General features: G+C 37.8%; 2 protein-coding genes across 5 annotated transcripts; both read right to left on the reverse strand.

The window, feature by feature from the left end:
* Window positions 1-3,095: 3,095 nt before the first annotated feature.
* mindy4 (MINDY lysine 48 deubiquitinase 4) lies at window positions 3,096-9,352 on the reverse strand. 2 transcript variants are annotated; one of them, XM_067512560.1, is made up of 18 exons: window positions 8,816-9,352; window positions 8,500-8,619; window positions 8,187-8,410; window positions 7,847-8,096; window positions 7,511-7,761; window positions 7,320-7,372; window positions 7,092-7,204; window positions 6,878-6,994; window positions 6,694-6,785; window positions 6,409-6,510; window positions 6,127-6,190; window positions 5,566-5,631; window positions 5,420-5,487; window positions 5,260-5,323; window positions 4,952-5,113; window positions 4,397-4,577; window positions 4,095-4,173; window positions 3,096-3,915 (listed from the first exon to the last, which is right to left on the reverse strand). In XM_067512560.1, exons 1-18 carry the CDS (start codon window positions 8,873-8,875, stop codon window positions 3,867-3,869), a joined length of 2,115 nt encoding a protein of 704 aa, XP_067368661.1. In that variant the 5' UTR covers window positions 8,876-9,352; the 3' UTR covers window positions 3,096-3,866. The 2 variants fall into 2 exon arrangements, with proteins under 2 accessions (XP_067368661.1, XP_067368662.1); XM_067512561.1 differs by lacking the exons at window positions 7,511-7,761; window positions 7,847-8,096 and having other exon boundaries at window positions 8,816-9,349.
* Window positions 9,353-10,864: 1,512 nt separating this feature from the next.
* nexn (nexilin (F actin binding protein)) lies at window positions 10,865-20,716 on the reverse strand. Of its 3 annotated transcripts, XM_067512556.1 has the most exons (15): window positions 20,528-20,714; window positions 18,789-19,180; window positions 18,444-18,641; window positions 16,850-16,934; window positions 16,598-16,746; window positions 15,066-15,266; window positions 14,814-14,987; window positions 14,312-14,500; window positions 13,964-14,155; window positions 13,652-13,696; window positions 13,123-13,317; window positions 12,782-13,003; window positions 12,435-12,623; window positions 11,949-12,312; window positions 10,865-11,795 (listed from the first exon to the last, which is right to left on the reverse strand). In XM_067512556.1, exons 2-15 carry the CDS (start codon window positions 19,146-19,148, stop codon window positions 11,782-11,784), a joined length of 2,577 nt encoding a protein of 858 aa, XP_067368657.1. In that variant the 5' UTR covers window positions 19,149-19,180; window positions 20,528-20,714; the 3' UTR covers window positions 10,865-11,781. The 3 variants fall into 3 exon arrangements, with proteins under 3 accessions (XP_067368657.1, XP_067368656.1, XP_067368660.1); XM_067512555.1 differs by lacking the exon at window positions 10,865-11,795 and having other exon boundaries at window positions 11,914-12,312; window positions 20,528-20,715; XM_067512559.1 differs by lacking the exons at window positions 10,865-11,795; window positions 13,652-13,696 and having other exon boundaries at window positions 11,914-12,312; window positions 20,528-20,716.
* Between the last annotated feature and the right edge of the window lie 543 nt (window positions 20,717-21,259).

Below are 21,259 nucleotides of genomic sequence, written 5' to 3' on the forward strand. Positions count from 1 at the left end.
AACAAGATACAACATTGTTCTTCGTGTTATGTTGTATCATCTTGTACTGAAATATGGTATGTGCCTGGAGGATAGTTGCAGAGATTTTCTGCTGTTTTTGGATAGGTTTGGATAGGTAAATAAATACTGAGCCATGCACACATAAAGATGCTGATAGTCTAGGTTCTGAACAAAACATACCCCAAGCCAAAGATTACAACAGCTCAATTCTCACGCCAGCATGTCTCTACAGACTAAGCAGGAATGGCGTTAGACTGTCAAATGCAAATATAAGTTTGGCTTGTTGTAAAGCATTAAAAAATTGATCCTCAGAAACATCCAGTTCAAAAGGTTGTGTGTTTTCGTCTTCAAATGAGATGCTGTTGTTCTGCTGGGCCTTAAAATGTCTCTTCTGCAGGAAAAAAACAATCCAGCTTACAAATTTATGGTCCATCAAGTTCCTGAACATCACTAAAACTACAAAACTAAATAAAAATCCAAATAACTGAAAGAGTTTTTAATAAAGATCCATCTCTCTGGCATACAGCGTCATGATTACCTGTGACAATCATGGGACAGAGGTGATGTTCTCTTCTCAAGCTATAAAAGGATTAGGCAGCTAAAAATACAGTTGCACCTCATGGGATGCACTGGGGATCCCTTTCCGTTCGACAGTGCAGAGACACCAGATCCTAATCTGAGGGGGATATCACTTATCTGGAGACAAACAGCACAGATTAGGAGAAGAGACAGAAAATGCACCGGGGACAGCATGTGGGAGGGTTCTAACACAATTACACACAAGCACCAAATCCCTCCTCTGATACCTCTGAGAAATGCTGCTGCAATAAATAGCAGTTGGCCATTTCCTTACTGTCAGACTGCACCATGCTGTTCCAAGGCTCAGCAGCAGGAAAAAGACACAGCTTTTTGTACCAGTCACTTCCACATGTTGTGCTCAGAAAATGCACTCTTTATCCTTCAGTCAGTGAGAGGACATTGTGAATTGTACCGGCAGTAACACAGTTCATAGCAGCTCAACAAGTCAGTGGGTTGTCCTGGATCTTGTCCAAATTGACTTTGAAATAATACGCATGTTTGGAATTTGGTTAGCCCCTTGGCACTTAGTTAAATATTCACACAAAATTATGATTAGCATATAACCTAAAACCTAAACATGGTTCCTTATGACGTATATCAAACTCCCCCCATCCAAAGAATAATTATGGGGCAAAAGTAAACACTTTAATCCAATTTCTTAGACCTTAAGGCCTCATTTAGGCAAACCACCTTATTTATAGTGATCACAGTAGCCTTGATGGCTGTAAAATTTTTGTAAAAGACTCCCTGATTCACTGCATATCTCATGATTAATTCATGGCTCTTCCTATGTGTTTGTAGAGTTCATAAACCCCAACATGAGTCACCAATAATATACATTCAGACAGTACGGCCTCCATTAGGACAGGTAAAAGATGAATGAATCGGCAACATCACAGTGAGCATTTCTCCAACATTTCCATGTGTCAAAATGGAAACACTATGGATACAAGTGACTTTGACAGGTTTAATAAAGAAAGCAGCTTCTATTGTTTCCCTGTGTACTGTAGCCAATATGCTCTGAGGGTTTGTTGACCCCAGCACCCCACCTCAAGATATATGGACTCTGGTCCACATAGCAAAAGATAGTCTGATGAACAGTGAGTTGCCACAGCTCTGTTGACATGCCAGCTGCAGTGTCTTTGATCCCATGTGCTGGAGGTGTTGGCACAGGTCTCCTCACCTCCCCCTCTGTATGCCCCACACTGCGTGCTCTGATGGCTGCCATAGCTAATACTGTCGGCACTGATTAACTGCAAGGCATCTTTCAGCTGAATCTGTTTTATTAGCCTGACATGTGACGTAGTTAGGAGTTAATTTACAATTAGCTTCGAGTTAGTTTTCTTTATTTGGAAAAATGGAAAATTCTTTGGAAAAAGAATTACATAAATGTTCATTTATCAAATAAGCTAAGAAAAAAGCATTAGCACCAAACAACAAGTTTTTTTTTTTTATAAAAGTCATTTGTACTCTGTATTAGAAGGTGCTTATTGTAATTTAAAGTACATGCTGTGGTAACTGATACTTTAACTGATACCTTGTTCACATCACCATTTATTTTTACAAACTGTAAATAACACTATCATGCTGCAGGTATAGTTGGTCATTTTTAAATGTACATTGTTTTCTGAAGAATACAATTTAGTAGGGATGGTATAGTGATAGAGGGGTTACCGCTGCTACATCACAGATCCCTGGTCAGTGTGGATTTTGCATGTTTTCTCCAGAAAAAAAGACATGCAGTTAGATGTGATTGTAAGCACGACAGGTTTTCCATCTGCTGACTTGTTAAGGGTGTACCCCTCTATCGTCCAGTGACAGAGGACCAAGGCTGGGGGCCCTATTACAGAACCTACAGGTCCTAAGTGTGCGATAACCATGGGGGCGGAGTTAGGGAAAAAAAGGCATTACAGATGTCAATGTTCTTATCCTAACTTCCTAAAATCTTAAATAAATTGTCCTAACTTTAGGATATCCATAAAGCTGTCCTTTCATTTTGTACCCCATAGTGTTGTTCAGACTAAGGCTGCTCTTTTATTGCTTCTAAACAACCAACAAAATGTCAACAGACAGAACTTTTTCACTGAGAACTACACTAAAACTAACTAAACTAAATTTAAATTTGGAAAATATATCTTATACTCTTCCTTAACTTACACTGAAGATAAGGCATTTCTGTAATATGGCTGGCACCCCGTGACCTAACAACAGCATAGTTGTAAGTTTCCAAAGTTTACACAGACTTTAGAATCAGTTTTAAGTTCAGCCATGATGAATTACCAATGACACCCACTTGGTTGAGGTTGAGGTTAGCCAGTGACATTAAGAAATTACCAGAAAGACACAAATATTAGCAAAAATAGATAAAAAAAAACACACCAAATTAAACAAAATGATAGAATGAAGACGATGAGACAAAATAATAATCCCCCCCAAACACACACACACACATACAAACAAAATAAATAAAACACATATAACACTCAAAATTACCAGAAGATACAAAAAGATTTCACAGCTTCATAATTTTATTATGTGTCTGTCAAAAGGGAAGATACATCGAGACAATTATGAGAAAGTGGTTAATAAAATAAGAAAACAACACTAACGTGCATCTGGATCCTTTATCAGGGTCCGTATTTATGGATAACACGTGTGAACTATAACTGAAGATTTAATTACAAATGATTAACTAACATTACCTAACACATTACCTTGTTTTAATTAAGCTTTTCTTAATTAAAATATCACATTCATGCTGATTTAAAATTTGCTTGGAAACCATAATAATTTAGGTCAAATATGGACAGCAACCTATCATATCTGTATGCCACAGCCAAAGGTAGAGAGTAAAAGGCCACTGTGTAAACTGTATGTCCTTCCAACTTACAGTATATTTCACAAAATGCCTGTAAGAGTATCCATTTGAACTGGTTTATAGAGTAGGCAACATACAAGTGCACTGTTTGATATAGTGAAAGCTAGGCCATCATGCCATGTAAACAAATGGAAGAAAGGTTAAATAATGTAATACTAAAATGTAGATACACAAGATTAATATGATGAGAAATAAATGAATACAATTTTTCAAAACCCATGATAAAATCTGTGTTAGTGATGCAGAATGTTTGTTGTAAAATGGCCTGGTAGCTCAATGGGTAGAGCAGCAGGGTAGAGCAGGATGGGATGCAGAACTCTACAGGATCAAATCCCAGGCTAACCACCAGGTGTAATCTCTTTTTAGAGGGTCTCTCTAAAAATTCTTCTAACTACAATTAAAAGTAAGATCAGAGAATGGGCTCTGTGTCATTCCAATTCACAAGTGCATCGTTCCACCTGAAAAAATTAAAAAAGAAGTATTGTAAGACATTTAGGACTGACCTGGACACATTAATGTATACAAGGAATGTAAAATACCTGTGATTAACTGCAATAAAAGTCAAAGCATTTTATAGTTGTTTTCAGGATCTGAAAAAAAAACCCCACTAACGTCTGGTTGTGCAGCCATGTGTTACCTTGTTCGAATACAGTGTTCCAGTGGAGCAATGAGATCTGTGTCATCATCCTTCCAAACCACGGCAGAGTTACCAAAAGCTAAAAACAAAATCAATCAACCTTTTCAGTTTAGGCATACTACACGCGAGTGAAACAGCAAAAGAACTGGATTATTTAGATTGTCATGAAAACTATAAATGCCTCTTTAGCATCTACTCAGAATGTCTTGGATCTCATCATATGTAAATTTTTCTGAATAGTGATCTACTGATGTGAGAGGATTATATGAAACATAGTTTATGATAATAATGATGCCACCTACAGACAGTGAGGCGGATCTCCTCTTGTTGATTGGCCAATCCATCATAATAGTAAAGGTCAAACTCCTGATTTTTGTCTTGACTGGTCAACAGCTCCCTCTGCAGGCCAAACAGCACACTGAAGTGGCTTTCACTGCACACCACCCAGATGGGGTAACGTGGAGTCTTAAGGTAAGCTCCTACCTTAAATAGCAAAAATTAGAACACAACAGAGTTAACTAGTCTATTTAAAGTTAAATAAAGTTATTTTAACTGTTTCACATTCTCTTTTGTCTTATCAGTTCTGTTATCAATTTTGAAGTTAACATTTTTAGGCAGCATATGTGTTGTTAACTATCATATCAATTCTTTCCACAGAAGTACAAGTAACAGCCTCTCAAGAACATGCTTTGCTGTTTTACAGACATGGGCACATCTGCGTTGCTGACAGCATAGATAAGCCCTTAATAACACAGAAACGCTCCCTGGCATCTTCGGTTTTAACTTAAATCTGACTCATATATGATCAGTCAGCAACAGGGTGACCAGAGTTAGTCATGCCACTCAATGCCACTCACCTTACAGATGTTATAGTGTTCAAACAAGGACAGAAAGCCGATGTCACAGTGACCTTTTATTCCCTTGAGAAGAGTTATGTTGCCATTGCCTGAGTCTAACTCCATGTCATTGTCAAAGACATTGGAAACCGCTCTCCCACAGAGCAACAGGTTGACCAGCTCCTGGTGAACATAGAGACAAAAAGGTTTGTGATGAAGGAACATTTATCATAGCCGAACATATTATTATGGTGGTTTAGGGTTAAGTTTTGGTAAGCAAAATAAGGGAGCGCAAACGTTTGCACCCAACTGTAACTCGTGTGACAAACCTGAGTGCAGTAGCCGTGAGCTCCAATGAGTGTGGTGGTGGGCACGTCCATATCCTCTCTTACTCTTACAAAAAACAGGGGTGTTGTTTTACCATACATGCTGGAAGCAATTTATACTGTACATGTTGTTCAATAAATGTGTTCAGAAGGTTCCACATACTTTTCAATCGATCGAGAGAGAATAGCAGATATGGTCAGCAGTATGCAGCCAAACACTCCAGTCTCAAACTGTTGGGAAAAAGACAAATTAGAACAACCTTCTGTACTGACAGCAAAATGAAAATGTGGAGTTTGATACTGAGTCACCTGCTCAATGTGCTGCTCAAGAAGCAACTGCAGGTCCTTGATGCTATCCACTGTGAAATATGTTATCTTAAACAACAAGACAATAAAAATCATACATTTTCTACAGCAAAGTAAATAACACCTCTCTTATAAATTAGACATAAAGAGTAGAAACAGTAACAAACCTCATACATTTAGGTTGTATACCAAGTTGCTACTATTGTCATGGCTAAAATGTTATTACACTATTCTTTAAATTAATCTGAATATGAAAAACACTGTGAAATATGTTATCTTAAACAACAAGACAATTATTAACCAATGTGCACAGGATTTTTTTTTACCAAAACATGGGTAGTAATTATTTTAGATGTAATATAATTTCCTACAAATCTACATTCAATATAAAAATGGCCCATTATAGTTCAATTGAAGAATGCTTGCATGATATGGTCAGAAAAACTACTATAAACACTAAACTCATCTATAAGCTGCTGCATTCTTCTGAATTTGTTCTGGACAACTTGAATGTAACTTTACAATATACTTTTGGCTGATGAGTTTGCAGATGCATGTCAATACCTTTTCAAGCAGTCCTTCAGACTTGTAGTGTCCAGTTGGGGTGAAATGATTTCTTCCTGAACTTCTGTTATAAAAATAAGAAAACAAGCTTAAAAACAAGCTCAATAATTAAAATCAACTCTCCAGAAAGAAAATGATACAGTATGTTTCTGAGATGAATGGGTCTGAGAGCTACAAGCACAGGTTCGGATGGTGGTGGGACAGTCAAGAGTTGACATGAACCTTAGTTTAACAGAGAAGCTGCAGACAGAGGGAATTAAGTGCACAGTAGTATGATCTTACATCACAACTGTTGCTTGTTTTTCCTCACCAGCCCTCCACAGGATTTCAGCCGCTGCTAAAACAAGATATTTCCTTCTTGTAATGTTGGAAGGTCTTAATCTCCTGAAAACAAAGTGATATTTGGGTGAAAGCAGATCATCTAAGGTAATAATACTGGTAATACCAAAAATACATTGGTCATAAAACACTCCTTGATGTGAATTATTGGCTGTAAAAAAAGCATTCAAGTGGTTACAATAGGGCACACGGAGGTTAACACTAAGGGGGCAATGAAGGGTAACGTACTGAAGGCCTGTATTACTGCTTTCAGTGTTTTCAAACAGAAGTTTCTTTAGAACAAAGGCTTGAAGGGATGCCAGAATCCCACAAGGACCACCCTAAAATAATTACACAGAGGAGTAATATTAATGATTTGTCATAAATAATAATACTATAAGTCACATGCAATTCTAGTTACAGATGAATTCACCTTTTTCTGCACAATTCCATATCTCAGGTCATGTGTTTCTGAGAATGTGAAACCCTGATTCCTCCACTCAACACTGAAACAATTCAGGCTGGAACCAAGAAGGACCGTTTTCAATTCCTGGAGGAAAAAAAAACAGAAAGGACACACTAAGCCAAAAGCAAGTAGAGAAACTGCCCACAACAATTTTAAAGAGATCCTGTTGTACATCACCAACCATGGCAGTGTTCTGGTCCATCGGGCAGCCTATATAACTATGCTCTGCAACGGTTCTCTGAATGGAGACTTTGTGGAGATCTTGCTGCTGATCATCATCATCGTCAATATCATCTGAAAATTGAATTACACAATATCAGTTCAATTCAACAGAGCAAGAGGGTTTCCAAAGAGAACACGGACCAAGATCAGTTTTCTATTCTTTTAGCTTCTCATATAACACACTTACCTAAAACCATTTCGTTCATGCTCAACTCAGCTACAGTGGGCCAAGTCCTTACTCTAAGGAAAAGGAAACAAGTTACACAAATTGATGACCAAATCTCTGACATTACAAAAACGACATCTGAAACAGTAGAAAACCAATTGTGCTGCAGTTGCTACTGATTAAGTGGAGTGGAATGTCTTATAGCTATTTACTTTGCTGTTACCGCTGTGTTTTTTCCCACTTTTTCAAAGCTGTTGTCAATCTGTATTGTCTCTGGTGCATTTCGCAACTCCAGGCTCCGTCCTTTGAACACAACAGAGCTTTTTTCATTTAGGCTGCTTTCTAAGCTTTTTTGATGTAAACCAGTCACCATAATCTCATCCAATGATTTGTTGTCTTTTTCATTTCTGAGCAGCGGCGTGGGCACTTCTAACCTTCGGCTCTGCCTTTTTCTGTGGGATTCCTAAAAGGAAGTGCATTAGTGAAGGACAGGAATATGATAAAATAGGGATCCATATGTTTTAAGACCTGTAATAAAAGCCCAGTACCTGAGGTGTACTAACTACCGGTCCAGCCATCATGCCACGTCTAATGCGATTAGTTCTACTTCTTTGGGTGTTCTCCTTGATCGGAGTGGGTTTTTCTGCCTCTCTTCTACTAAAGTTCTCCTCCTCCTGAAGGGAAAACATCAGTGGCTGTCCCTTTTGGTCTTTTGAGCCATATGAACAGAAACCTGTTAGATTATGACAGGATATTCTGTTTGTCTCAGATTGAGACAGACAAACTTCATTATCAGACCTGTGAGAGAGATCAGTACCATATAAGTTCCAACCTATTTTTAAATATCTAAAACAAAATGAAAAATGAAATCCGCTGCTCAGCCAATACCTTAGTTTGCCGTGTTTGTAATTAACCAAAGGCATTGCGCTTTCATTTGGCTTTATGTCATTCATAATTGTTGATGTTACTGCCAGAGAATGAGCAGTGGAGCTGATAGTTTGATGGAAATAGAGACAATCACTATCAGGGCACGCGATCCGGTCATCCTTCAAGTCCTCTATGTGATACTTTACAATGATCTCTAGTAATGTCTTCAGGGGTGAGTTCTGAGCCTGCAGTAGAACAGATGTCAGACAGAGACTTTGTTTTGACTCTTTGATTTCCATTCAAACAGCTGCCAACCATTAGCTATAAGACTTGCCTTATTCTTTCTATAAAGCCCCTCTATTTTAAGAATCTGCCTCAGCCGGGATCTGTTGTTGATACTGGCCTCGGTGCGTGGATGCTCTTCGTCCATACAAGCAATCGTCTTCTTGAGTCCCTGCACACCCATACCAACAGAACCATTGTTTGTTTACACAAGTGGACTCCAACTTTCGCATTCAAAAAACTCTTGACCATTTTTTCGAGAGGCTAACTGCGCAAGCTAAACAAGCTAGTTAGCGTTGACGCTTCTCGACTCGTAGAGACAACGTGGCGTTCACCACCCAGCATTTACTTTGCTAACGTTACCTTACCTTCCGACTTAGATATTCCCGTACAACAGACGAAGACACCTCTTCAACCGAAGCGGCCATGACGATGTCGACCTGTCTGGCGGTAATGTATAGACAGTCAGCATGCAGCTGCTCTGACTGCACTGCAGCCCTGCAGAAGAGCTGGATGAGCTGCTGCGATTTACAAAGTACACATCTACACCAGGCTGAGGGGCAGAAAATGGGTCAGAGATAGCCCATGTCCCCTGGTTAGAGATTAACGCTAAGAAAACCGCGTCGTCTATTCGATTTGTTATACAGAAATGTTCGTTTCCATGGCGATGCAATGAGCCGCGCTCTTCCACCGTGAATAGGATGAGTGGATGAGAATTACAAACATGGCGACGTATTCTGTCTATTGTAGACTTTCATCCGCAGCAAGTTTACTTCGATTTGTAGCGACGCATGCGCAAAAGTAATAGTTTGCTTTCTTATTGCCAGATAGAATCTAAAGAAGAGAATCTAAAGATAAAATCTAAATACAATAAGAAGATCTTTCTAAGCCCGCTTTATTTGGAGCATCAGTGGTGTGTATGAATGTTTGGTGCTGTATGCGTGTTTGTGTGTGTGGTGCTGGTGGTGGGTGGGGGGGGGGGGCGGATTCGCAGGATTACCAACATAATACAAGAGTACAAATAAATATATAATGCAACAGTATTTTCTTTTCTTTTCATAACATGTTATCTTTTCTTTTTTTACTTTTTTTTTTACTGAATCTCTGTGAATTTGAGTTTTATTTTATAAGTTGAAGGAAAGATCACTCTTTAACAATTCTTTATGCAACCTATTAGGAGCATTGCAAGTATAATTTTTATGTGACCCCACACTCAGCATCCTTTTTATAATCCATGATAGGGCTAAATTACACTGAAATAAAAATATCATTATATTATTATATCAATACTTATAATCAATATTGATTAAATAAGTAATTATTCCTTATTCTTCACTTAAAGATGCTGGCAACTCTTTTTGATATTAAAGATTGTGATAGTGTTGCGTCTCTAACATTTGCCAATCTTCCCATCTTTTCTATTAGTTTGTGCTTTGGGGGAAATAAATCTGATGTATTTCCACTCCTTGCAGGTTCATGTTTCTGACATGACTTTCAAATCATGGCTTGCTTCATATCTGATTTGTTGCCATAGTTTTATTTTTTTCATAATTATCTTTTCATGAAACGTTTCCAAGGTGTATCTTGAAAGAAACTTCCACCTCACCTGTTCTGTTTGTTTGCTCATGTGAGATGCAAACATTAACACACTGTATGCAATTAAATATTCATAAAACCATACAGTCAATATTATTATATAGCAGAGTTTTATCATGGGGAAGAAATACTGATTGTATTTAAACTATACAATATGACAAAAGCCAAATGGCCTAACCCTATGCTGGAATAACAAGTGTACTTAATTTGTGTTACTTCACTGCCGTTTGATAATTGAAATGGTGAAGATTAAAGGCACCATATCGGCACAAGATAAATAAATGTTAGGGTCCTCTTGCCTATTGTACTTCAAGAAGCAGCACCGGCTGGACCTGTAGACCAAACAGCAAAAGACCTCAAGCAAGGATTAGGTCATTTATCCCTCACTCTAAAAATAAAAGAAACAGATAAGGACAGAACAATTCCACAACTTTATATGCAAAGAAAAAACAATATTCATTCCTATTAGTTGGCACTTTGCTCTCTCTTCAATCATAATTAATTAATTTCCATATTAAAAGTCTTTCTATATGGATTTACATAAATGTTGTCCATCATAAATGTTGCACAGTGCATCACATTAGAAAAAGTTCTAACTTTGGCAACTTTAATTACAATTCCCAACATACCTGAGGGTTTCCCACATCCAGTCACTGCTGTCACAACATTCAGGCATGTGGAAATACCAATGATAACAGATCCTGGTTATTCTTGCATTAAATCATTCAAGGTCAGTTCACTCAAAAGCAAAGCAAAATATTCAAAAGCTCACGGAGTATTGCAGTGAAATCCTATTAACAACAATAAAATACAACACAAAATGTTGTTATTTATGTTAATTTTATTAAAACAATTACATTTATAATATATGACAAATATTCCGGCTAGCCTATGCTTTTACATTGTCAAATCATAAAATCGTAACCTACTGTCCAGCAAAACTGAAGTATGACAACTACATACAGATTATTACACCTAACTCAAACAGACCAATGGGAATTGGTGCATGAAAAATCTAAATTACAATTGTTTAGATGCTAAAATTGAAGAAAACTTTATCTGGACTTAGAATTTAATTTAGAAACATATACATGAGTTAATCTTTTGTTCCTGCAAGCAGTTGCAATTATAATGTCATATCATTGTAAACAAATCCTTCAGCGATATCTGTTACTACCAAGACTACCAGAGAAGGGTTATAATACAATTGAATTTACTGTGAGGAGGAGTACAAAAAACTACATGCTGATTAATACTGATGATGGTGCTGATCAGTAGCCCTAGTAGAAAATCCAATCAAGCATGTATTATGTTTTACTTATATTCTTGTAATGTTTTCTTCTAAATTAAAGATATATTTCTTTTAAATTGAATGTCTCAAGCATCACGTCTGACAGATCTGGACCACAAAGTGTGATATTTACAATGCAATACTATGAAATTATTGATATCATAGATATTGCTAGGGCTTTGCAGTGAAGATATCTATGCAGTTTTGTGCAACCCTTTGCAAGGGAACACAAATCATGTTTGTTTTTGGCACAAGAAAGCTACTCTAACTGGGAGTGCAGCTTTAAAATTGAGCTTTAATATTTAAAAAACATCTTTGTTGTTATGTATCCCTCCGCTAGGAATGCCAAGCATTTTGCTATTTTCTTCCCCCTGCCGTTTGACCACACTATATCACCAGGAACAAAGATTTTAGAAATAAGGAGAGTTTCCAGAACATGGAAGAGCATCAGTAGTCATAAGCTGCAAGAAAAAACAAACAGAAGAACAGTTATCTACTTCTTCTTTTCAGCTCACAGTTCACAAGGAAGAAGAGGAGCATGCGATCCAATTCATAGAGAGAGATACTGAAATCCAGATAGCAGGTATCATGCAGTCACACCAGGGTGGTCTTACTTTCTATTGTGAGGATGCAAGTACTCGCTGCTGTGCCTCTGCTGTTCACAGCCTTGCACATGTATTCTCCCTCATCTTCTGGGAAGGTCTCTGGCAGGTAGAGGCAGTACGTCTCTCCTCGCTCTATATACTGATAATCTTCACAGTCCTGGAGCAGCTCTCCTTCAAACCACCAGGTCACCTCCGGTTTCGGCTCCCCGGTGATCTTAACAGTGAAACGAACTGGCTCAGAGTCCACCACTGATTGATTCTTAAGTGGCTTTTTAAACCATGGAGCTCCCGACCTGGCATGATCCTCGTCATCTTCATAGCCTGCGGAACCATTGACGATGCTACCCTCCTCATCACCGTCATCCTCCTTTTTCTACAAACATATAAACACAAGAATCACAAGTGTTTGTGACTGTCAGAGCTGTAAGCAACCATCTAACTAGCTGTCAAACATTAAGAATACATACATTATATGGTTATAAATATAAAACTCACTTTTTGTAGGGCAGCATCAATCTCCTGCTGCTCAAACTGCATTCTCTGCAGCTTCTGCTCCTCTATCCTCCTCCTCTCCTCCTCTTCTCTGGCTTTGGCCATTTGTTCAAATCTGGCTCGCATATCCACTTTCTGTTTGAATGGTGACTCCTCAACTCTCTCTGGATTTGTTTCTCTTTCCTCATCCTCCTGCAAAACACAGCAATAAAAATATGTGACACGGAGTTAATCCTCAGTAGACATTCTTTGGTGTCTTTCACAAATCAAACAGAATATTTGTTCATGGCATCTTTATTGATGTGTTGTCGGACAATTTACATCACTGTACAACGCGTGGGTACTCCTACCTCCTGGAACCTCTCAGCTTCTCTTTCTTTAATTTCATCATCAATGGCCTTCCTGCGTGCTCTCTCCATATCAATCTTCTTCTGAATTTCCTCTTCATTCAGCTGCTTGATCTTCTCAAACTTGGACTTTAGATTTTTGGCCTGGATGGAGCCAGTCCTCTTGAGCTTTGTTAGCTCTTCATACTCTTTGCTCACAACATCTGAGCTTTCATTTATTTCTTCCTGTAAAACAGAAGTAAGTAGCATAATTAATTAGCATAAGTTTTAATATTTCAGAGATGAGTTTAATTTATATTTGCAGGTTACATTTACTCAGCATACATTTTTTCTCACATACTCACCTCACCCATCTCTTGTCTGAGTTGTTCAAATTCATGCTTCTCCTGCTCCAGTTTCTTTTTACGTTCCTCAGCCTTACATCTCCTCTCAGCTTCCTCCTTCTCTTTCAGTAGCTCTTCAAATTTGATCTCCAATTTCTTAGGGTGCAGAGCTTCTTGGGACTCACTCTTCACCATACCTTCTTCCTCATCTTCAGCCTAGACACACAATAAAAATCAGAGGGAAACATTACACCTAGATAATGAACTAACTGGCTGAATCAACTGTTATGACCATTCTATGCTATGGCATAAGTGAGAATTGGCTTCAGGGTATTATTGAGTAAATCAAGTGAAATCAACAATAAATGAACTCATAAAACCAGGAAAAGCTAAGCAGGAGCCATTCTTATTGTTGCACAATAAAAGACAACATGCATCCAGAGAGTCATGTGGATATTCACCTTTGTGTCATCCTACTATATATTGTATGAATAACTCTTTACTCATATTCAGTGTAAATAATGTAGATTTTAAATTGAAAATATCTTACTGTTTCATCTCCATTTGCAGACTTTTCCTGATCCAGGCCAGGGCTCTTAAAAAATAATTTGGACAAGGTAACAGCAATGCAGATGTACCATTTGAGCCCATAAGAATGATGTACTGTTTAGTAAGGCCAGTGTGAATTCTTTTAACTAAGCAAATTCTCAATGTTGTTTAACAAGGAAGCTGAGCAGCTGAACAGCAGGGAATTAAGTCACAACCCAAACAACAAAAACATGCTGTAGCTCTAATCTGTTGTAGAGATCAGCCAAATACATGCACACCATAGTGTGTTTGTCACTCAGACAAGCAGGCTTACCATGCTCTTTCGGGCCTCGGCAAAGAGCTTCTTTTCCTCTTCTAGTCTCCTTTTGGCCTCCTCTTCAGCCCTCTTCTGCTCCTCCTCTCTTCTCTGGCGTTCCAGCTCCTCAAAACTGGCACATATTTTCCCAGGCTTACTGCCCTCTAGGTTCAACAAAGCCATCAGCGCCTCATCATCCTCATCTACAAGCTGAGTAAAACACAACAAGTTAAGCTTTGAGCCCTGTGACCGATGGTTTATATTGTTACCAGGTACTGTATGTTTGCAAAAGTTTAGATTGCGAGTGACTTTGTTTACTAATGTTTACTTTTTACATTGAATATTTATTTATGAAAGCGTATTGACCATGCTTTTCCTGGCTTCAGCAAAAGCTCTCCTCTCCTCTTCCATTCGTCTCTTGGCCTCCTCCTCTGCTTTCTTGCGCTCTTCTTCAACTCTTTGCCTTTCGAGTTCTTCAAAGCTCAGCCGCAGTTTTCCTGGTCTAAAATCCTCTCTGTCTTCCTGAGAAGGCTGGAACTCTTCCTCATCTTCTCCCTTGTGAGACAGAAAAAAGCTCAACACCAGTTTGGACATGAAAATACACAGGAAATCTACATGTGAAAGATTTTAGGATGTAAGGGGAGTCAACAGAGACTCTATTTCTATCTCTTCAGTCTAAAGCTGCAAGCAATGACAAAATAATTTTTATTTTTCTGATATAGCTGCTTGTTATTATCAAAGTATTATGGAAAGCAGGCGGTAAAACAACAAACAACTTTCAGGTTTAAGTTGATGTTAACAAGAACTTGTTGTTTTAAGCTGTATATGTGTGTTAATATTGTGTAATGCAAAAACAAATTATGATTACCATTCCTTGCCTGGCCTCCTCAAAAGCTTTCTTCTCCTCTTGCAAACGGCGTTTGGCTTCTTCCTCAGCCTGTTTCCTTCTCTGCTCCTGCCTTTCTTTCTCTAGCTCCTCAAAAGTCAGCTTCAGCTTCCCAGGTGTCACCTGCACCTTCTCACAGAGCTTTTCCTCTTCATCCTAAAGCCAAAAGAACATGAGAAAGATATTTCTAAACTGCAATCTGCAACCAATATATTTGTGTTACTTGATCCCTACCTGTTGAACAACTGAGCATCGCTTGGCTTCTCTGAAGGAGCGTCGGTTTTCATCGTATCGTTTCATTTTCTCCTCCTCTGCCTTCTTCTGCAGTTCCTCCTCTCGATTCCTCTCAATGTCCTCAAAGTTCACCTTAATTTTGCCTGGAGGTCGCGATGACTTTGCTGGAACCACACGTACCAGGATTGTATCATCTCCTTCCTAAAACATATTTGATAAAGTGTGATTATCAAATGTATTGCAAAGGCACAAATATGATGGTATGGCACCATAGAGAGAAGAACAAGTTCAGGTCAGCCAGTGCATATTCACACAACCTGAAAATAAGTGTGTGAGGCTGAGGTGGGGGCAGCTCTATTTGCCTAATGTCACCATTTGCAATGGGTCAGAGGATGGATATCAGTCTACGATAGCAAAGTCTAATTTAGTCACAGCAAGGAGGTCTACAGCTAATTTAATCACAGGGAGGTGTGGGAAACAGTTGCCAGTCATTTGCTGTCTACACCTGGCAGCTACTGTAAGTTCCAGTTGTTTCTAGATCACTAAGTTAGTGCTTATTTCAACAGGATTACTTCCATCCAGACTTCTATCCAGTGGCCTGATAGAAGTTTACACAAAGCATTGCCATTGTTAATATGGCAACAACACACAAAGAAACTAATGGCAAATGAAAATATGGGGTTTTTGATAACCTTTAGAAAGGAACTCTAGGTTGTTAGGATATGATGTTACTACTTTGGAATAAACTTGCTTTTTATTTTATTTTTTTATTTTTATTTTAAATTTTTATTTTATTACACCTACCTTTTCTATTCAAGCTACCAGAAATACAGTATGGAATCATAGAGAAATAGTGCATCTAAAACAGTACATTTTTACCTGAATGTATCATATACAATGTCTCAGTACGATTGTAATTCCAAAAATCCAAATTAATCCTTAGTAGTAATTGTGGCTGTGATCATTACCGATAATGACAAAGGCAGAGCTGTAAAGACACATATAAAGTTAAAAACTGAATGAAACCCATACTCCAATAACAGTGTTCCATTATTTTTTTTATAGCACAACAGTTAAAGCATTCTAAATGTCATTCTAAGACTTGTTGTTCCTGTTGTGCTAGATTGGAACTAGGGCAAAGAAGAAGCATATAATTGCCTTTAATTGCCTATCTGGCATAGGAATACCTGTAAAAGCAATCCCAAGAACTACACTGTCTTTCTGAAGGCATGAAACATACATTCTCTACACTGAAGTTAGAAGTATTTATTTAAAGATGGAAAAAGTTAAACTATTTACCATGAATTCACATACTGGTCATACTAACAATGATAACGGTGGTTTTAGACCTACACATCCTTGGCCAACTGTATCTTAAATGCCACTTAAAATAACTCATCCGAGTGGCAGCTGAGGATTACCTGAACCACTACAGATACAAGTACGTCATTCTCAGCAGAGATGCCGTGTTCAGCCATTGAGATGTGGTGTCCCTCTTCTCTGTGAAAGTAATTTTCCCCAGGTTCACTTACCTCAGCTGCTTTCCGAGCCAATTCTTTCTTTATTTTGGCTTTTTCCATGTTGTCCTGTGCTTCCCTCTTCTTCCTCTCTTCCTCCATCCTCCTTCTTTCTTCCTCTTGTCTTTGTTTTTCCATTTCTGCAAACTTCCCTTTCACACTACCTAAGGAATTCAAAGAGCGTGCCACACTTCAGCCTCCTCTTCATCCCACATTATTCACTGAATATTATTTTTTTCTACAATTGCATCCATTTCTGTTTCTTACCTGTGATTTTGGGGACATATGATTTTTCTACCTTTATAGGCTTCACCTCTTCCTCCTCATCGCTGGAAGCGAGCAGTTCTTTTATCTGTTGCGGATCAGATGGAGAGTGGTGGTAAGGTTACGGTTTAGCTGGGATCATCTCCTTTTCACTCAGGAGCCATGCTGGTCCCAGCAAGAACTAGGGCCTAATCCCTGCTAATAGCTGGGTCATGTGACCTGCAGGTGGGCCTGTGATTGGGCTGTGGCCTTGTTGCACAGCCTGGAGATGAGCATAGATGTCCAAGCTTGGCCAGCATGGCTGAACACAAGGGGGTTGTTCTGCATTGGTATCCCTGATAATCCACTCACATAACACCGTATCACTTCATTTATTTCCCCAAAGTCAATCTTGAAGAAAAGCTGCTCTAAACCTTGAAATCTCTTCGTTTTTCACAAAGAGCTTATGGGTCAAAAAGGTATTCTTTCCACACTAAAAGCCAAAATCATATTTGATTTTGAAGAAAAAAAAATATATATATATATCTATATCTCTATATCTATATCTCTATATCTCTATCTCTATATCTATATATCTATATCTATATCTATATCTATATATATATATATATATATAGATAGATATATATATATATATAGATATATATATATATATAGATATATATATACACACACACACACACATATAGAAAATGAATGAAGCTCCATTTATTATGAAACAAAAAATAAAAACATTTGATGTCTTGAATATAATTTTATGCTGAGAATGAAATTAATAATTGTTTTATATTTATTGATTTCTCTATTATTTTTAAAAACTGTCAATCAGTAGATTAGCCCATAAAATGTCAGAATACAGTTGAAAATCTCCATTATGCTCTCTTAGAGGTTGTGTATTTAAATGTCTCCTTCTATGTGACATAGAAGGAGGCTAGTGAAACAGTAAAATACAATAAAACTGATTAAAAGTAGAAAATGTTCACATTCAATAAGCTTGAATCAGTGTTGGAAAGTAAATAAGCATTATTACTCATTATTGTACAGTACTCAAGTACAGTTTTGAGGTATGTACTTCAATTTTCTGATCATTTTAATTTCAAATATTTTACTCTTTACTCCACTCTATGTATTTGATTACTTTAGTTACTAGATACAATCAAATTCTGACCCAAAAGTATTTACAATTAATTAATTATTAATCCAACTAATTGTTTCAACCATATCGTAGACAAATTTCTCTGTTACATGGACAGGTGTATTTTGTAAATTACAATATGAATTACTGGTTTTAAAAACATTCAGTGAGTTGAACCATTAATAGCTACACAACATGCATCTGAATTCATGGATTAACTGCAAGGCCTTCAGTCCTTTAGTGTTTGTTGTGCACATTAATAATATTAAAATGACCATGTTGATTAATAAATCCAATACAAATGATTAATGGGTCAGTTGAATGGTTGAATGAAACAGTGGGCTTGATGTTGCACTTTAGAGTATAGAAGACTGTGAATTCTCACTCAGACTGTCACTCCGACATGCCTCATCATGCCATGCTGGTCACAGTCAGGGGTTAGTCGGGTTATCTATGTTTGACCTGCTGCTTCCTGCGATTCCACTCTCTCTCCTTGACGTATTGCTCTTTCCTCTTCTGCTGTTCTTCCTTGTTCCTTTGCCTGCTCCGCTCCTCCCTGGCCTTCTGCATGCTCTCAAACTTGCTTGTTACATTTCCCTTTTCTTTGTTGAGCTTGGGAACGTAACTTCTGGCCACCGGCTTTCTAGATCTGAGGAGCTTCTGTAGTTTAACAGTTAAAATATCAATATATATAATGAATTTCGTGTAGCAGTGGGAACAATGTATATTATATTCACATGAATGAGAGCTGCATCACTTAAAAAAAAAACAAGATGTTGTGATTGATTCTTATTTTGAATGTCTCACCTCTTTTTTAAAAGCAAAATCAGATATGTTCTCCTCTTCATTTGTGTCAGGTTGTGCACACTCCTTTTCCGTGTCCTTTTCCATACCATTAACAGTTTTTGATTCATCATTTTCCATATTGGTTTTATCACTTTCTTTGTGCTCCACACCTTTCGTGCAGGTTTTGTCAATCTTATTTTCTTTATTCTTCATTTGGCAAGGTTTTTTGTCATCTCTGTGTTGGGTCCTCTCAGTTTTCACTTCAGCCTTTTCATCCACTGCCACATTTTCTTTTTTGTGTGTTATGCTATGTTCATTTTTATTTGTTATGTCCTCCATGTTATGGGCAACTGCAGCCGCAACCTGGGCCACGTCTGTCATGTTTATACCACAATGACAAGTTAAAGTGCTGCCTGTAAAACAAAGGAATGGTTCAAATGTTGCTGTCTTAAACAATAACAATGGCAGCCAGGATTCAATTCTTTTAACAAGTTTTTTTTTTACATTATTAAATCTTAGAGCAATCCATGTTTTTATTGTTTCTTGTTCAATTAATATATTCATAGTTTTAACTTTCCCTTTTAATTGTTAAATATAAAGTGCAACAGATTTTTTTTGACAATGTTAAGGGCAAACATAACTGCTCCACTTCCCAGCTACAGCATGTGCTGATCTCTATTTATAACCCACTTGTGGGTCCAAGACATGTGATCATGGCTATTTCTGATGTGTGATAGGCAGTTGGACAGAGCTCAAATTGGCACCCAGATGTTGCCCCACAGTCCCTTAACAAAATGGCCAGACTAAGAGCTGGACAACTGGATGAATGAGAGACAGTTTGGACCGTTAGTCATCCAACACTAAAACTTTTGTTGCTCATCTGTGTCCTCAAATACCTTTTCTATTCAGGTATAAAGGTTATAGTGTGGCATGATGCTACTAACCAGGTGCTTGGCCGTTTCCGTGTTACACAGGGCACAAGTAATGTAACATAGAACTATAAGCAACAATCTAGCTTCTGTTTTTGACAAAAAAAAAATCAATAAAAACTGGGATTATGAATACAGATTACTGGCCTACAGTTAACACTGAGTACACATTTAGTTGTGACCAGTGAAAGCCTCAACATAAGGTGTGGTCAACAAAAAATGTTCATCCCACTCATAATCCAAATTTTTCTAACATGCCTGTATGTAAGATGGAATCCTCTTGAGACTGGAATTATTTTCTATTCACTGATATAGTTAGAATGATACAATTTTCTACCCGGAAATTCCAGAGGTGGCTAGGTTTTTGGAATGTGGTATTAATGGAAATGTCCAAATATCAATCCTAGTATGAAAGGAGCTGCATATCAGAAGACTGAACAAACTATTTCTATCAAATGCTCATCTGCTGTTCTCAAAGTACAGCTTTGTTCGTTCTGCTGTGCAGTGGTAAATTAAGGGTTTTAGGTTTGTCTGCTGATATCCCATTTCTGGGTGTCATGATATGTTGGAAATGGTTTTATACAGTCAGAACTGTTTTATGGTTTTCTGTACTTTGCCTGATCGTGTAACGTAGACATGCATTGTAACTCATTTCTACACGACAAAAAATACATTAATTTACACTTTGATGGGTTACATAATGTGAACTTAGCACATATGATCGGAACGCCGTTCAGTTAAACACAAGTATAGCTCTGACCTTGTTAAAAAATCTATTTTTATGGTTTTACAGATCACTTCTGGCCACATGATCGATAAAAAGGAGTTTACCTCTTCAGCGTGCTTTATTCCTCCTGGTTAAAGTTTTGTTTTTTTTTTTATCCTTGGCGTAGATATAGAAACTCAGGCCAAGCGGGACAATCGGAGATATGACCACCCGGTGCACCAACTCGACCGGCTGCTGGTTGTGTGTTGATGAGCCGCTTCCATAAAAGTACCGTTACTTTCTACCGGATACTGCATTCCACGCGCGCCTGCAGCAGGTTCAGCTGTTGCTTTGTGCACGCGCGCAAACACAGGCCCATCAGGATCACTGTAGTGACACAGCTGCATAAATAGTGTCAGGAAATGAATTTACATTTTTGCAATGATGGCAAAGTTGGTAATCTTTTCCTCATTAATCTCCATCATTTAAATAGAAATCGGTTAAGTGACATTTCCATGTTATAAGTAGGCAATCATATAATGTTTAAATAATGATTTTAAGCTGTTTATATGACATCACTTGTAGGAATATTCAGTTCATATTATGTCATTTCATTGCTCACAATATGGAGGTTGTGATCATGGTCAGTCTGCTTTTCCAGAGTTCCCCCAGATGATGTTATCTGAACTCCTAATGATGAAAAACTCATCCGGGGGGTTGTTGTCTGGAAGCATTTTTCAACCAGAAGAAGAAAAATATTAAAAAATAGGGAAGTCAGAGAGAATTTAAAAAAACATTATTGTTTATTTACACCCTAAGACAAGGGAAGCCAAGTTGAAAATTTGTGAAGTCGCCCT

This window comes from Channa argus, chromosome 8 (assembly GCF_033026475.1).
Source record: "Channa argus isolate prfri chromosome 8, Channa argus male v1.0, whole genome shotgun sequence".
In the NCBI taxonomy this organism is placed as follows: domain Eukaryota; kingdom Metazoa; phylum Chordata; class Actinopteri; order Anabantiformes; family Channidae; genus Channa; species Channa argus.

Bases quoted from the DNA above. Each gene is read 5' to 3' on its own strand.
- mindy4 (XM_067512560.1), bottom strand. From the start codon at position 8,875: ATGGCCGCTTCGGTTGAAGAGGTGTCTTCGTCTGTTGTACGGGAATAT. The intron at 5,632-6,126 runs GTATTGACATGC...TTGTTGTTTAAG, and splicing joins CTGAAGGACTGCTTGAAAAG to ATAACATATTTCACAGTGGA. The intron at 5,488-5,565 runs GTGACTCAGTAT...TTTTCCCAACAG, and splicing joins TTGAGCAGCACATTGAGCAG to TTTGAGACTGGAGTGTTTGG.
- nexn (XM_067512555.1), bottom strand. From the start codon at position 19,148: ATGACAGACGTGGCCCAGGTTGCGGCTGCAGTTGCCCATAACATGGAG. The intron at 14,501-14,813 runs GTAATCATAATT...CTGTCTCACAAG, and splicing joins AGGAGGCCAGGCAAGGAATG to GGAGAAGATGAGGAAGAGTT. The intron at 13,004-13,122 runs GTGAGTATGTGA...TCTGTTTTACAG, and splicing joins TCAGACAAGAGATGGGTGAG to GAAGAAATAAATGAAAGCTC.